The sequence below is a fragment of the Channa argus genome, chromosome 15 (genome assembly GCF_033026475.1).
Source record: "Channa argus isolate prfri chromosome 15, Channa argus male v1.0, whole genome shotgun sequence".
In the NCBI taxonomy this organism is placed as follows: domain Eukaryota; kingdom Metazoa; phylum Chordata; class Actinopteri; order Anabantiformes; family Channidae; genus Channa; species Channa argus.
In genome coordinates, this window is record NC_090211.1 from 2,901,825 (window position 1) to 2,919,026 (window position 17,202).

The 17,202-nt window shown below is 39.5% G+C and overlaps 1 protein-coding gene across 6 annotated transcripts; it reads left to right on the plus strand.

Annotated features, from left to right (window-relative positions):
• The first annotated feature begins 69 nt into the window (after positions 1-69).
• On the plus strand, positions 70-16,211 carry LOC137099772 (histone acetyltransferase KAT7-like). Of its 6 annotated transcripts, none has more exons than XM_067477024.1 (16): positions 70-286; positions 1,965-2,109; positions 3,560-3,775; positions 5,569-5,853; positions 5,976-6,058; positions 6,616-6,702; positions 7,910-8,008; positions 8,133-8,243; positions 8,348-8,395; positions 9,353-9,544; positions 10,527-10,616; positions 11,778-11,918; positions 12,193-12,286; positions 12,597-12,743; positions 13,487-13,593; positions 13,860-16,211. In XM_067477024.1, exons 1-16 carry the CDS (start codon positions 272-274, stop codon positions 13,956-13,958), a joined length of 1,959 nt encoding a protein of 652 aa, XP_067333125.1. In that variant the 5' UTR covers positions 70-271; the 3' UTR covers positions 13,959-16,211. The 6 variants fall into 6 exon arrangements, with proteins under 6 accessions (XP_067333125.1, XP_067333127.1, XP_067333129.1 ...); XM_067477025.1 differs by having other exon boundaries at positions 72-286; positions 5,572-5,853; XM_067477026.1 differs by lacking the exon at positions 8,348-8,395 and having other exon boundaries at positions 71-286.
• Positions 16,212-17,202: the final 991 nt, after the last annotated feature.

Here is a 17,202-nt window from a genome sequence, read left to right on the forward strand (position 1 = left end):
ATCGCAATGAAATATGATTTTAAATAATGCTGTTTGAATCTAACATGTATGTTTCACACGGAACCATTTTTCGACGTACCTTAAAAACCAACGAGCTTGCGCCGTACTGTCAAGGAAGTGCGGAGAAACTGGTGCGCTCTTTTCACTTGAGTTGGTTCGTGTCAAAATCTAGCGAGTTGCTGGTTTTATTATTTAAGTAACGTACGACACATTTTTTTTTCCAACGTACGGGATAATAATCCGCGTGAGGCCATTCGTCCCATCTTGGAAAATGCCCCGGAGAAAGGTAAGGCAGATGTTTGCTGCAGAGTCAACCGTTAGAGCAGGCTGCAGATCATACACACAACATAACGTCATAACTAATGTTAGCCAACGCGAAGCTCAAGATAAAACTGTGTTTAAATACCCACGATCGCCTGTGAACTAAAATATGAATCTAAAAAGATGCCCTCAATGAGTTTTAGATGGGTGTTGAGTATCAGTGCTGGTAGAGCCCCAAAAACTGAGCTGTCATTTAGCGTTGTTGCTAAAAGCTAAGCTAGCTAATGCTTATTGCTGAGTTGCAAGAATGTGTTGTTTACCAAGTGACTTATTTTGGGGTGCATTAAGAAAGAGTTTGAAATTTTGAGCTTTGCGACTTTTTTTCTAACAAACGGTGTAGGTCGCGGAGTTGCAGACCTCCATTAACGTCGATAACGGCAGCTTTTTTTTACAGTTGGGAAGGAGCAGGCTGTTGTTTGACTGCGAGAATGACCAGAGTCCGTACCAAAACAACGTTCTGATTGGACAGAATCGGAACTTGCGCCTAATAGATTGGTCCGACTCTGTCGAAACCCCGCCTCCTCTTTAGTTTTATTGGGCGCATGCAAATTGAATGCTCCATTTGTTGTGAGTTGTCAAATTCGTTTGCCTTAATATGCGCTAGTGGTCCAAGCTAAGAATGATTATAAAAAAAAAATCTATACAATGATATAGTTTTTCTTTTCACCTAAATCGTGTTTGTTTTGCGTTAAAATGTATATCATTTTTATTAGTATCAAAATAAGTGTAGAATGGTAAATGGTCTGCACTTATATAGCGCTTTTTCTCATTCACCCAATCGCACTCACAATAACACACCGATGGGGGAGCTGCAATGCAGATGGCCAACACTCACCGAGAGTAACTGAATTGGGGTTCAGTGTCTTGCTCAAGACATGTGACCGGAGGAACCGGGGATCAAACCAACAAATGCGGGATTGGGTGGACCACCGCTCTACCTCCTGCGCCCCAGTCACCCCTAATTGTGATATTATAAAAAATAGTAATTACATATTTTCACAACTGTCAAATAACGTAGTCTGCATTCATACATATTGGCTTAAGTTATTTTTAACTTTAGAGCTGCTGTTCTAACTCATGTTCAGCTTAATTTATTCTAATCTTATTACAGGGGATATCTTGAGGTTTTTCAAACAACGTTGGACCTAAAATGTTTAAATGAGAGGCTCAAATGAACTGAATAAATATGTCATTGTTTTCAAATGAAATATTAAATAATTAAAAAAGGACAAATAAATGTATGCTATTAACAAAATCTTACTAACGTTGCAGCATCACCCCATCGGAGCATGGAGGTATTGTGCTGTCGTAGTTAGCAAAAGTTTTCTAAAATAGCCGATTTAGGCTAAAACCTGAAAGTTCACGCCGAAGGTGAAGTTAATCTTAGTGAAAAGGGGATTTGGTACCACGGATGCAGTCGGGGTGATTTGGAGGCTCCTTGTTATGATAAGACCGGATTTCAGAGCCGTGGAAGATGTGGGGGGAGGGGGTGAAGCTCCTCATCCAGCGTGGGGTCATTGTTGAATTTTCCCCTAGTAATTAAAAAAAAAAAACGTCTTTACTCCAATTTTGCAGAATTTCTCGAACTGATCCGACGTGAGTCGCAGTCCAGTCACGCAGATTATTATTATAATTGTTTCCAGAGGACCGCAGGCAGCAGTTCGGACGGGACGGAGGACTCGGATTTTTCCGCCGACCTCGAGCACACCGAAGTGCCCGAGAGCGTGCACCGGCGCAGCAGTACGCGCCTCACCCGAGCGTCACTGCGCCTCAGCCAGAGTTCACAAGGTAACAGTTGTTGTTTTTTTTGTTTTTTTTTAATAAGTTTGATGTTGTACATATTATGTACAATATAAAGGAACTGTTTAAATAAAGCCACTTTACAGCATAGAGATAAAGGCAGGGGGAAAAAAGCATAATTTTTATTTTTGAAGTTTAGCATGTGTAGATAAAGTTTTTAAAAAAGTAAATCTTCGTGGTTTTAGATAGTTGTATAATTCGAGGTAACTTAGGCATCAGTTACAGCTGCAGGGTCTAGGCAAGTCTCTAAAACCTTTTTAAAGCTAGTTTGGGGATTTTTAACAAATGCTGTTTGTCAGACTGCATGAGAAGTGTCTGTGTACTGTGACTTGTAGATGTCCCCACATATTAAGTCTTTTCAGTCCACTATCATTGCCTCTGACTGTCTGAGGCCAGTCTCGGTACTGAGAGGGCAACTTAAGTGAATAGTTAACTGGAGACAGTCGCCCCAACTTTAGGTTATGTGCATTCTGGAGCAGGTTCTCCTCATGAAACCTTCTTTATTTGGTAGTATTAATTATTACTTAAATTCATACATCATTTAACATGTTATATTTATTGTCCAAGTACATATATCTGTGTGGAACAGAGTTATGTTTGTGTTGGTAATTTGAAGAAGGATGCAGACAACAGAGAGATTTTAAACCCCCCACATTAACAGTGCAACAGTAGCTATTGTATATGTGCACCCATAAAGCATGGACTTAGACAGGCCCATGACAGATACACAAACTCTACTCCCCCCCTCTGTTTGACCTCTTTCTCCTGTGGCTGCCAGACTGGATTTACAACAGAGACATAAAGGCCAACACTGTTTGCCCTTTTTACTGAGAGAATTTGTCTAGGCTCTCCTCTTCATCTCACAAGCAGAATACAGAATTTGTTCCAGAAAGAAGTGGGTTCAGATGTTCAGCTTTCTTTTCTGAGGTGGGATTATTGTCTTCATAACCGTTGACATTAACAGAATCATTGTTTCTAATTGTCTTTTTCCTTTTTTTTTTAGATATTACTGCTCAGGTTTAAGAAATTGATCTGTAATTCTAAATATATATAACGTGTCTCTTTGTTAAAATTTCAAGGAGGAAATGTTCTCTGAATATTTCTTAAACTATAAAGTAGCGCTGCAACTCTTAGTTACTGTTTTCATCTTCCACCATCACTCAAAAGCTCAAATATTTAAATTTTATATAAATTAAATTTTAGTTAGTTTATTAGTTTTTGTTAATTTTATCACACACGACAAATAACAGCAGTAAACCCTTAGAAACAATTTAGAAGAATTAGTAAATATAAGTATTTCTTGCTGTGAAAACCGGTTTTCAAATAACACAATTATATTTTACTAAGTTGGCAAATCAATTCTTCTCTTCTCTTCTCTTCTCTTCTCTTCTCTTCTCTTCTCTTCTCTTCTCTTCTCTTCTCTTCTCTTCTCTTCTAGATAACTGTAGCTCAGTACAGAGCAGTTCTCCTGCAGGCGTGGGCACTGATGAAGGTTTAGATTCAGCAGCAGAATCGGCAGCAGCACCAGTGGCAGCGTCTGTCTTCTCCTCCGGACGCAGGATCACCCGCAGCCAGCAGGTGGCAACAAACCCCACAGCCAAAAAATACCCACTGCGTCAGAGCAGGTCGTCGGGCTCAGATACTGAAGCCAATGGTGAGAGCAGCATTGTTTTCTGTATGCTGTCTGAAATGCTGGAAACATAGTGTGTTAAAAGTGGCTCCAGTTCAGTAGAGCTCAGAAGAAACTGTAGAAACAGGACTACAGAAGGAAGAGATTTAGGAGAAGAGAAAAGTGAAGAGTAGTGAAATCAAGATAATGCATGAGAGGAGGAAGAGGACTAAAAAGAGAGTAAAAGAAAAGACTAAAATCATGGTGCCGTTCAGCCCAGTCTGGGATCATAGTGTGTTCCTGATTATAAAGAAGACAAATATGCCTTAGTACATATCCCAAGCTGTCACTAGAATGAATGAATAACTACAGAGACAAGGACCTGTTATCTAAATACAGACAGTGCAAGGAGGTGATAATCTTTATCTGTTAAAACAAATGTTTTTGCACATTTCAGTTTTATCATTTGTTATTTTAACATTGAGTCATGCTGTGAAAAACTATTAAGGTTGATAACATAATTATATGTAATTATAGTTATGTATATGTCTCATAGCAAACTAGAATGACGTTTGAAAATATGCAGGCCGAAGATAATGGTTAGTTGTGACTGTTGTTAAAAATGATCAAATAATAATTCAAAATAGAAGGCAATTTATTTGCCTATTATTTGTTTATAATAACACTATATAAATGAAACGGAATCATTGTTAATGGAAACAACCTTGCAAAATGCAATAGGGAAGTTTATATTGGGTTTTTCTGTTAGGCCTAAACAAAGTAGTTTTTTTTTAACATTGTTTGTAAATTAATGTCTCAGAGACCTATTTACAAACATCTGGTAAATAAATTTAAAAACTGGCTCTAAAATTGACCATTGTGGAACATCAGTTTAATTATTAAAATGAATTTATGTGTGCATAAACCTGGAGTAAGATGTAATATAGAAATTATCCTCACGGCAAAATTAAATGTTGGAATGTGTGTTTTTCTGGTCACCAAGGCAACAACTGTATTTAGTTACTGTGAATAAAGTATTAAACAGAATAACTAATCTTATGATGGGTTCCTCTTTGTTGCTTTATTTGTTTGTGGTTTTTTGGCTCATCTGCTTGCAGAGACTTTCAGAAAGGTTTGTGTGACATTCTATTAAGAATTATGTTTGTGGGGTTTCAGAAATTGTTTAGCATCAACATAGGTCATGTCAGATTTAAAACAATTGCCTGATATTTTGAAGAGGCCTGTCTAACTGAAAAAACGGGGAATGAGATGGATCGCTCTCCTATTCACCTGCCATCTTCCCTAATCCCAGACACTGGTTTTCTTATGCAGTAACGTCAATCTTAAATATTGAATTTCTGTACTTGTAGCCACTGGTGGAGGGTCTTAACTTCATCTTCATGTTTTTTATCAATATATGTTTGGGTTTTTTTGTTTTTTTTTTGGTTGGTTGGTTGTTTCAGTTTTTGTTTTTTGGTCAATGGTCTGATTGTTTCTCTACTGCACATTCAGTCTACCACTTACTATGGGGTGTGAAATTAATAATCTTTATACAGAATCTTTATTATTGGAAACCCAGTGTGGTTTGTGTTCATGTGATTGTTCAAAGTGCACCAAGATATAAAATCATAGCCAATCCATTGGTTGGCTGCAGGTGAGCATAAAATGGCCATTCGGATCACTGAGTGAATGAAACTGACTGAACAAACGTTGATCAGTGTGATGCATGTTGGTGTATTTCATCTATGTACAGTTGTTTTCTTGTCATTTTCAGTTGAAAGGTTAATTCAGTAATTGTGTCTCTTGTCTTCTTCTTTCCTTTGACCTCATTGGCTCAGCAGACCTGAAGCAGGGGGCAGCCCGGGATGAGACCCCTCCTCGCACCCCAACAGGCAACGCCCCATCCTCGGAGTCAGATATCGAAGTTTCAAGCCCCAGCAATGACCTTGTGTCTTCTAGCAATGACATTGTAGTTTCACAAGAGGAGGACGAGAGACTGGCCAAAGAGCTGTCCCTGAAAGAGGCTGCTGCCCACGACCTTTCCCACCGGCCCAAACGACGGCGTTTCCACGAGAGCTACAACTTCAACATGAAGTGTCCCACACCTGGGTGCAACTCACTGGGTGAGAGCATGAACACGGAATAACTTTTCACTGGATTAGATGCTCTGCTCCCATAAACCATATCTGAGTTTTCTGTCCCTTTCTCTGTCCCTCCCTCTTTTCTCCTTTTTTTTTTACATCAGGTCATTTGACAGGAAGACATGAGAGACACTTCTCCATATCAGGATGTCCTCTCTACCACAACCTCTCTGCTGATGAATGCAAGGTACACACTCACACACACACACACACACACACACACACACACAACAGATGGATCAAAAGGGATTGAAATAGGTGTGAAGCTAAGCTCTATATTATTTTAAAGGATAAGAAGCTCTCAATGAATAATGGCCATATCAACTGTATTGTGACATTGGTTAAAAATATGTTGCATTTTTGTTTCAGTGGTTCTTCAAATGACTTTATACCTTCTTTAATATCACTTACGAGCAGGGCTTGATATTAACTTTTTTCCTCAGGACTCAGTTTGGCTTGTTTTTTTCAGCTGTGTTACCTGCCACTGCTGAAATCCACCCACATTTAGCAGCTTGGCAGGTGTTAATGTCAAGCCCTGCTCACGAGTCAACTGAAATTCCATTGTGGTAGCATCTCAGACATCATACAACAGCAAGCAAGTGTTCAGTGGATAAAAATCCAGCAGACTCAAATTGAAACTGTCAAGCTGTGAATCTTCCAGGAACACAGACATGGTTGCTACAATGCTTCTGCTGCAGGGCTGGTTGTGAGTGGTTGGTGGTAGACAGTGTTGATGTTTTGCAGGGCAGGGCATCAACTCGTGACAAACAGGCCGAGGAAAGGACGCTGTCACATCGTCAGGACGAAAACAGACACTCCACAAGAAACCAGGTACGACGCAAGCGTGCAAGTGCATCAGACAAGCCCCAAAAAGTCCAAGCTACTCACCTGAGCTAGTGAAGCCAGCACCTGCTCAATGTATTTCATCTTAAACTGAAGCTGTGTTTGTGTCTGTATGAAGAGGATTTCCTAAAAACTGACTGAGGCATTAGTTCTAAAACAGGAATACCTCAGGTCACAGACCAGGCTGTGATTCTTCAGTGTAGCAGGGTCAGAGGAAATGCGCTGCTATAGGATGAGTCACAACAAATGTGATACAAACTCCTCCTGGTCTGCAACACTATGCAACAGAATAGTGTATTTGACCTACAGACAGAAGACTTTACCAAAGTTAGGTTAAATTGTTAATTTTCATCTGTGCATTAGTGGCTTCGGGAAGTATTCAGGCACCTTCACTTTTTACAATTTATTGTATTGTAGATTTCATTTTAAATTGCTAAAATGTTTGCTCATCAACCTACAATAACTCATTTTTCACACATGTATTAGAATTTAAAAAAAAATTAAGTCTCTAATTTACTATTGTGTTCGGACACTTTGCAGTGGCACTCTACATTGTGGTTAGATGCATCCTTTTACTTTAATTGTCCTTGAGATAGATCCTAGTTCACTGGCAGCAAATAACATTTAATATAATTTAGAAAGACACATGTGTATAAAAGGTCCCAAACGTTCACATCGCATGTAAGGACTAAAACTAAGCTAAGATCTGTCATCTTTATTCATTGATTGACTTATTTGACTATTTATTAGAAGACTAATCATGATCATTTTTTACACATGTGATCAAAAGGCCAGATTAAAATTGACCAACTGATATATTTGAAATCAGACACCTTGTGTCAGGTTTGGCCTGATCACACTGTGTCTGCTTTAGGAGGAGGGCTTTGGATATTTTGGTATGTTGAATATTCTACGGTAATATAGTTCCTTGCATTAGTAGGTTTGTAAGCATGTTGGTGTCTGTGCATGCATGTCTTCAGAAGGTCAATGTCTTCAGAAGGCAACTCATTTATATAGAGACAACATAAAAGTGGTTGGAATATAGATCCCTGCTGTACGCCAAGGCAGATTTAAAAAAAAAAAATGTTTTTTTTTTTTGTTTGTTTTTTTTGTCATTTCCACTCCTAAAAAGATAAAGGGTTCAAAATACAAGTGCTAAATCTTATCTGAAGTATTTATCTCTACCCGGTCTCAGGCCCCAACAGACCGTCAGTTGCGCTACAAGGAGAAGGTGACAGAGCTGAGGAGAAAGAGGAACTCTGGTCTCAATAAGGAGCAGAAGGAAAAGTATATGGTGGGTGAGACATAAATGTTTGTCCGATATGTCAAGCACGTAACCAACTGTGATTCCCCCATACTATGTTTTGAATATATTAAGGGGAATATTTTGTTTGATCCTCGGCCCCTTCAACCGATAGGATCATCGTCAAAGCCATGGGACAAGCAGGGAGCCGCTGCTGGAAAACATCACCAGCGACTATGACCTTGAGCTGTTCAGGAAAGCGCAGGCACGTGCTTCGGAGGACCTTGTAAGAGAGAAAACTCATTTCATCTCCCTCCCTTGCTCCTTTCTCCTTCCTTTTAATTTTTGTCCCCCTTTTCTGCCTTACTCCTTTTTTTTTCTCTCTTTCAGTCCGCAAAACCTCCTCTGCAGCCACAGGAGGCGTCTGAGATATTGTTGGTAGCTTGGGAAACCACTGTTGTTATATATTTGTTTATTCTTCTGCTTTCTTACTTTGTGAACCATTCAGATAAGTAGGTATGATTCTTTCAACCCAGGCTTATTTTAAACAACTACAGATTTAGTTTGCTTGCTTAGCCAGGTTAATATAAATTACATATACTTTCCATTCTTCTAAAGTAAACAGGAGAGTGTGATCGATTTGCAACTTGTCTTACTGTTGTTGGTTTGTTTTTAGTTACAAAAAAACTGTAAGGTTAAATTTGGTCCTTTTCAAAATAATCGCATTGCCTACAATCTATACAGACGACAAAAACAAAAACAATGAATTTTCATTACTCACATTTGGTTAGTTATTAGCAGCCAGCTGTATTAATGTCAGACACACCTCTCCACTGGGCGACATATTATCCCTGTATGTTTGCTCTCTGCACATGCTCTGAGTCAGTATTTCCTCGTACTTTGGCCAGTCAGCTCGGCACGTGCAACATCACCAGTGGAATAACGGCAACACACATCAAATTGAACCAAATTTATAGTGATAAGAGTTTTTTGCTTCAAAAGGTACATCGTCTTCACATACGTCTGTTTTCATATCACTTAAAAGTCAGTGAAAATGTCCTTGCAGATCATATGTCATATGGAAATATTTCCTAAAGACATTAGTTTAATAACTTTATATGAAGGCTTTGGCTATGTTTTTCTCATCACAGATTTTCTTTGTACATCATTTTCGTGTTTTATTGTTTTAATTTTTGTGACTGGCTTCCTCCACTGAGGGTTTTCCAAAGTGTGACCTTTTGTCTTGCCTGATTCTCTTTCCTAAATAATTGAGATATTTTCCTTTTTCTTTTCTCCCCCCTCTCCAATGGCCTCGCTTGCCCTCTTGTTGTCCCCTTTGCACCTTTTCACATCCTTTTCCCCATTACCCTGTCCCTCCTGCTGTGACCTACACAGGAGAAGCTTCGTCTGGCAGGCCAGGTCTCGGAGAGCAGCAACATGATAAAAACCATTGTGTTTGGTCGCTACGAGCTGGATACCTGGTACCACTCTCCATACCCAGAGGAATATGTCCGACTAGGGAGGCTCTACATGTGTGAATTCTGCCTTAAGTATATGAAGAGCCAGACTATTCTGCGCAGGCACATGGTGAGGCTTTTCAATTCTAGGCAGATTTGCAAGTTCTTAAAGAGTTAGAGAATGGCTCGCTCTCCGCTCTTCCTACTTTGTGCTTCATATTCACCCTTCACTTCATTAATGGCTTGTATTAATATAAATAGTGTGCTTAGAATTACATTTTCTGCAGTACTACAAAAATGTACCACTTTTATGCTTTTTGCAGGTTGTTCTTTGGGTTCTGGCCATATATTCGTTTAGCAAAAGTCTGTCAATAACCAAAACAAATTGAAGCTTCCTGCTGAAGCATCAAATTGCAAATGGACTGTGGCAAAAAAATCAGTCTGAGATTCTGCACTAGTTGAAACTTTTTTTTTTTCCTTTCGGCTCATCCCGTGAGTTCAGGGTCGCCACAGCGGCTCATTGTCCGCATGTTGATTTGGCACAGTTTTTACGCCAGATGCCCTTCGTCACGTAAACAGTGATCGAACCACTGACCCTGAGGTCCGTGGATGACTGCCTTACCAACTGAGCTACAGCTGCCCCCTCTGCCCTAGTTGAAACTATAACTCTCTATCTCAATGCTCAAGGCAAAGCATTATGTTATTCGTAGACCACGCAGGCTCTATTTAGATAGATGTCATAACTTTGCCTTTCAGATGCAGCTCAAATTGTTATTGTATTTTGAGTGAGAGATGCAATTGTTTTTAATTGGTCCCCTGAAACTGATGCACATCACACATTGGTGTGATCTGAAACTGATGCACAACACTACTGTCTGGAGTAGGCTGTGGCAAAAAGGAATTTCTAACATCAATAAGAAAGTACCAAAGGCAGTTTAAACACACAGAGAGGTTGATGGAGCTTAGGAGGAAGAGGAAAACACTTATTACTAACACACGTATTTGAAGTCTGGTAGAGAAGAGATTAGAACCTGAGTTTTTTTTAAGTCCAAACTAACCACAAATGAATTTCATTAGTTCCTTTTGTTTGTCTCTGTTATATACATTTACAGGCCAAATGTGTTTGGAAACATCCTCCAGGTGACGAGATCTACCGAAAGGGGAACATTTCTGTCTTTGAGGTGGATGGGAAGAAGAACAAGGTAAGAACGTGCTTGACCTTCCCCTAGAAGGTCGAGAAATTAGTTTTTCCGCTTGTTTGTGTCCTGGAAAATCCGAATAGGAAAACAAATTGAACAGTGTCAGGACCGGAATTATTTAGGGAATCATAATATAACTGCCAGAGGTCAGAGAAACAAAGATCTGGAGTTTCGACACAAAGCATGTGGATTGAACAACATGCTGCCTTTAACTTGGTGGACAAGAGGGATTAGCAAACACCAAGATGGACAGGACAGTATTGCACAGGAGGTGCGTGATGTTACTCTGCAGGGCAAAACAAAAAGAAAAACTTTCAGTAGAGATTTGCATGTGGCAACTGTCAGGGTACAGTGCATCCAGAAAGTATTCCCAGCGCTTAACTTTTTCCACATGTAGTTTTTTCATTTTATTTATTTTTTTGTTTTTACGCCGGATGCCCTTCCTGACGCAACCCTCCCCAATTTCTACCGGGCTTGGACCGGCACTGCACAGCTGGGGAGGAAATTGGGCTGTTGGGGGGATCAGTGTCTTGCCCTGAGACACTTCGACATATAGCCGGGACCAGGGATCAAACCACTGACCCTGTGGTCCGTGGATGACCACAAGGCCGCCCCCCAGATTCCACATTTTGTTATGTTACAGCCTAATTCCAATGGATAAAATTCATTATTTTCCTCAAAATTCTACAAACATTGGGACCTTCAATGCTGCAGAAATATCCTTCCCCAGATTTGTGCCTCGATACAATCCTGTCTCTGAGGTCTACAGCTATTTCCTTGGACTTCATGTCTTGGTTGGTGCTCTGACATGCACTGTTAACTGTAGGACTGTATACAGACAAGTATATGCTTTTCCAAATCATGTCCAATCAACTGACGGTGGACTGCAGTCAAGTTGTAGAAACATCTCAAGGATGATCAGAGAGACGAAGATGCACCAGAGCTCAATTTTGAGTGTGACGGAAAAGGCCATAAGTACTTATGTACATGTGATTTTTTTTTTTTTTTTTTTTCAAAGATTTTAAAGAAACTCCTTTCCCATTGTCATTACGGGCCATTGTTTGTAGAATTCTGAGGAAAATATTGAACTTCAAGTTTTTGGAAACTTGGAATAAGGCTGGAACATAACAAAACATTTTCTGGATGTGATGCTCTTCCTCACAGATTTACTGTCAGAACTTGTGTCTCCTGGCAAAACTCTTCCTGGACCACAAGACTCTGTATTACGACGTCGAACCTTTCCTCTTCTACGTCATGACCGAAGCTGACAACACAGGGTGCCATCTAGTGGGATATTTCTCAAAGGTAACAGTCCTCTTGCTTTAGCCTTTTTTTTCTTTATATTTCGATAACTTAAAGAAATTCTTCAAGTCCTGTTTTTCCATGGGAAAGATTTTATGTGAAATTTCTGGATGATATAAGCTGTAGGTTTGAGAGTGAATTGTGCACAAACACTAAGTAGTTGGCTCTTGTCTGTAGAGGCACACCACAGATTGCATACTACCCCTGGACATAATATGATTCATTCTGTCCATACGCTAAAATGATTTAAGTTTATGGATTTATTTTCCTTCTGCAGGAAAAGAACTCTTTCTTGAACTACAATGTTTCCTGCATTCTCACCATGCCACAGTACATGAGGCAGGGCTTCGGCAAGATGCTGATAGACTTCAGTAAGTACGGACACCCAGAGTGTGTATTCTTCCTCTTAGTCCTCTTAGTATGTGTGTCTCATAAACCTAACCACTAAACACAGTTGCCAGGGGTTCTGTGCAGCACAATAAAGGCAGATTTAGGAGGCTGTCTGCAGCTCTTGCCCTTTTGAGAGAAACCATGCATACTCTTGTGATTTGAGTATTGCAGTCATTAATATTGTTATTTTATTGCTTATTTCCTATGTTCTTTCTCCGCAGTAGAGGAAAATACTTGAAGAAGAATAAAACCAACAATAAGCTTGAACTGCAGGTGGTTTTGTCTTTCCAGGTTACCTCCTGTCCAAAGTGGAGGAAAAGGTGGGTTCACCTGAGCGCCCCCTGTCTGACTTGGGCCTCATCAGCTACCGGAGTTACTGGAAAGAGGTGCTCCTGCGCTATCTGAACAACTTTCAGGGCAAAGAGATCTCCATCAAAGGTCAGAACTGTAGACACACCCAAAAATTATGGCACATTTCAAGAGAAGAGAATGTAAATTTAGTGCAGCACAGTCACACCATCAGTCTAAATGCTCACTACTGTGTAGCGTACGCTGTAGCCTCTGGGGACATTTGATGCAGGAGTAGGAATCAAGCATTTGAGACCAAAGATTCTGGCTGCAGAGGAACATGGAAGCTCACCTGCAACGCAGAGCACAACACTGCAGTTCATAAACCTTTTTTCACAGTAACTAAAGGATGAGAAGATAGAAAAAAACTATGGTCAGACAGCAACCATGACAATGTGAATGGTAAATACTCTGTTTATATAACACTTTTATCCAAAGTACTTCACAATGTTGCTTCACATTTAACCCGTTCGATCCCACACAGCTCAGTCATCAGAGCTTGCATTTTGAATGTATTCTCACTGTACAGTTTCCCTCTAGAGCTGTGTGACACAAAATGAGTTTTCTGTCAATCAGAACTCTTGATTGGTTCAAACTACACTGACGTGTGTGGACTCAGAAACAGTCATAAATGTGGTCAAGCTTTAGCTGAAGTTTTGCAACAACACAACAGCACCCAACTTACCCCCCAAAAAAATCTAGATTGATGAGTTGCCAGATGCTGCTAACTCCTTTCTATCACTAGGTGTAAACGCGACATTAGTCTTCTCAGCCGCAGCGGCCTGATCCCATCATTCTTACCCCCTAATGCTTTTCCTGCCTTGTTTTCACAGAGATCAGTCAAGAGACAGCAGTAAACCCGGTGGATATCGTTAGCACGCTGCAGTCCCTCCATATGCTCAAATATTGGAAGGGAAAGCACCTGGTTTTAAAGAGACAGGTATGAAACAAACAGATCAGATTTCAGTAGCAGAATTCATTTTACGCAGCAGCTGATTTATTTTGTTAAAAGTGGTATAGACATGGTACATTTACACTTTAATACACAGCCACGCTGGTTACTTGTAGAGCATATTTTAAACAAATTGATTCATGGACTGATTAAATTATTAATTAAATTGATTGTTGATTGCAACAAATAGAAAGTTTCAACAACAGAATTCGCTTGATAATCCAGGTAAAGTGCCTTTTTTTCCCTCTCCTCAGGACCTTATTGATGACTGGAAGGCCAAGGAGACCACACGTGGCAACGGCAAGACAATTGACCCGACAGCCTTAAAATGGACGCCGCCAAAAGGCACATAAAGGAGCTTCCCTTCACACTCCGAAAACACGCAAAAACAAACCTCTTCTTTACACTGGCATGCTCCAAAATCCCCAGACACACACACACACACACACACTTGCACATAATGCTTTCAGCAGCTGAAGCACAGTATGCTACTTCCAAGTTCAAGCAGCCACTGTCATGGCTCAAGAATAAACAGAAAACAGAAAAAAAACAGCAAAAGGAAATCCAGGAGGTTTCTGTTTCAAACTGGTGTGTGTGGTTAGTCTGCAAGATCCTACTCTCCAAAATGTATGAGCTCCATAATAATTGAAGCTACATGTTGGAGTTAAAGTAAATGTAACAAAAGCATTAGTTTTTAGTAGTTCAGGCAATAAGACAGTTATTTGTAGGAAAACAAGACCTTAAAGCATAGTGTTCATATTTAGGTCACACACTGTGTTATAAATACTGGCTGTTACTTTGGTAATATAGTACATATTTAACTTTTATCTCGTTAAGTAGCTTTTCTTTATACATTTCTGAAATTTAATTTACAGCATATATGTTACACATATTTTATTATTTTATATTGTTTCAGTTTCAGGCCTACTTCTATACAGTATGACTAAAAAGCTAAATAATGGAGTTCAGCAGCAAGCAGTGATGTCCGTCTACGCAGGACAGCCACTAATCTAGTCTCTGCAACCTCGTTTATTATCTGAGAGTAAAGTAATTGACTAGTGTTGGCGCGCGTCCTCGCAGACACTTCATTAGCACAGACCACCAGGCACACCAGCTAATCCAATCTGCAACAGGCGCTATTGAATGAGTGCTGCATTTCATTCTGTTCTCCAGACAGAACACAGGTCAGCAGCACGTTGACTCATTCAGCACACTGTGGCAGACACAGGCCAGCTGGCTATGATTAAACAGGGCCTGGGTCCACTTTTCTTAGAGATTCTAAGAATAGGAACTCTGACCTCAGTTTCCCACCGACGCGAGCCCTGTCTCCCGAAAACGACGTTACTGTACAACTAAACTGCGAAGGCAAATATTTTTTTGTGAAATTGCAACATGATTACGTTTAACACTGGTTATATCAATAACATGCTTCAAGGCAAAATGATGTTTTTTGCCAATGTATGAAATTGTTTGAAAGATATCCTGGAATATTTATCTTTTTCATGGTTGTTTTTTGCCCCTGAGCCTCCGCGCTTGGTTAAGGTTAGAGAGCGTTGGTGGATTGGCTTTAACAGAGACAACATTTGGTCATTTCAAACACCGTGTGTTTATTAAGCTTTATATAAAATGATGATTTTTCTAAATCTTTAGCCAAAGCATGTTTGTACCCTAAACTTCATCTCACACTTCTTTTTTGTCACATTCCCGCTATTTATACACCTGAATAACTCCAACCCTCTCTTTGCAAGTCTCTCACAGTTCTTACAAATGTAATAGCACTTAATTTATTTAAAAAAAAATATGTTCGGAACATAATTGTTCACTCATTGCCTACAAAATTATTACATAATTGCGTTTGGACTTTAGTTGCAGAGAAGCCGTTTTAGGAAACAGGGTAGACATCACTAAATCACGAGTTCCCACACAAACTGGAGTAGATGTGAAAATGACTTTGTTTCATTTTCTTTCCATAGAAAATCTGGAAATGTTTATATATATATAATATTAATAATAAGATTCATTGATCAGCATGAACAAGTATTACCTCGTGTGCAAAATGAGCTGCATTGTGTTGTGTGTGGCTGTGTGTGCAGTGGCTGTTTGAACTGCAAATCAGTAATTCATCTTCTCTCCCGTGCTACAATCACACACATTGTGTTCCAATATTTAACCCGTCTCACCAGCCGGTCGGTTAAACAAGAAACTATAGCTGCCATTGGTCATGTTTGTGTTCACGGCACCAGCCCCTTCTCACTTCTTTCTTCAGTTGTGTCGTTTCATTTTACCTGCACACACTTTCTCCCTGGGAGTAATCTTAAATACCCTGAACAGTAAAGGGTAAACATGGACTGTGGGAGCTCACAAACATGTTGCTGTGTTTTCTGTGTTGTTTGTGGTTTGTCAGAGTTCTCTATGATCTTTTATACTTTTTCTACCTCTAGGGTTTAACCACTGTATACAAGCTAGAATTCCCCATTTTAAGCTTCATTTTTTTTATTATTATTTTTTTTTCCATATTTTATTTTCTGTGGTAATGTGAAAATATGTAGTTGTGTTTGGGAAGCACTTTTTAAAAAAAAAAATAAATATGCTATTTATATTCTTTATTTAGATGTTAATTGTATAGAAGATAAAACACAAAATCTGGTGGAGGAACATCTACTTTACGTCCTTGTGGATATGAATAGCTAAAAATGCTATGTGATTTGAATGGGTTCTGAAAGTTCCTGTAAGGTCCACAGTGAAGAACCTTAGGGCGTCCAACCCCCATCACTAACAAAGACCATGACACACGTCATTTACATTTCGGATAATAATATTTCCTATTATCAGAAGTGGCATTTGATTGAATCAAAATGGGTCACTTGTGCACATTGTCAGTACTTGTTATCACCATAATTGCTGCTGCAAGCAGTAAGGAGGATGCGAGCCTCATGTGTTAGCATAGTCGGCATCAATTGTTTTTTGACCTTGGTGATTTGATTTTATTGATGATATCCACTGATGCAGAGCAAAATGTTCTTGCTTTGGTGAGAAGAGTATTGCAGCTCTCCTCACATTTTATTCAGCACAAAAACTATTTACAGGGGTAAATAGCCAGCTTGACTTTGAAAGATCCCGTACAACAATAAACTGACACAAGGAATATAACATATTTATCCGTCTCGTTAGTGCCATGTCTTCCCTGGTTACCCACATAACCTGGTTTCTCTGAGTAACCAGATTACTCAGACACAGTGTGTGTTAAGCTAAACAGCATTGATGGTAGCTGCCTACATGAGAGAAGTGTCCCTCAGCTTCTCAAGCTCTCAGCATGAAAGAGTGGAAGTGTATTTCCCCAAACTATCCCTTTAAACAGTGCGCATAAGCTGAGTCGGCAGTCAGCTGTGAAATTGGAGGTGCGTGGCCAGATATGCCACATTAACTCAACTTTGCCTTTTTTTTCCGTAACTTTTTGTATCACAATTTCAAATGGCAACTATTAACTTTCTTTCACAAACTCCTTTAAAGTGACATTAGTTTTTTTTTTTTTTTGCTGTTGTTTTTAAGTAAAAGAAATGTTGCCTTACTTCACCAATTTTAACTTGCTTCTTGTTG

Bases quoted from the DNA above. Each gene is read 5' to 3' on its own strand.
- LOC137099772 (XM_067477024.1), top strand. The intron at 3,776-5,568 runs GTGAGAGCAGCA...TCATTGGCTCAG, and splicing joins CTCAGATACTGAAGCCAATG to CAGACCTGAAGCAGGGGGCA. The intron at 5,854-5,975 runs GTGAGAGCATGA...TTTTTACATCAG, and splicing joins ACCTGGGTGCAACTCACTGG to GTCATTTGACAGGAAGACAT.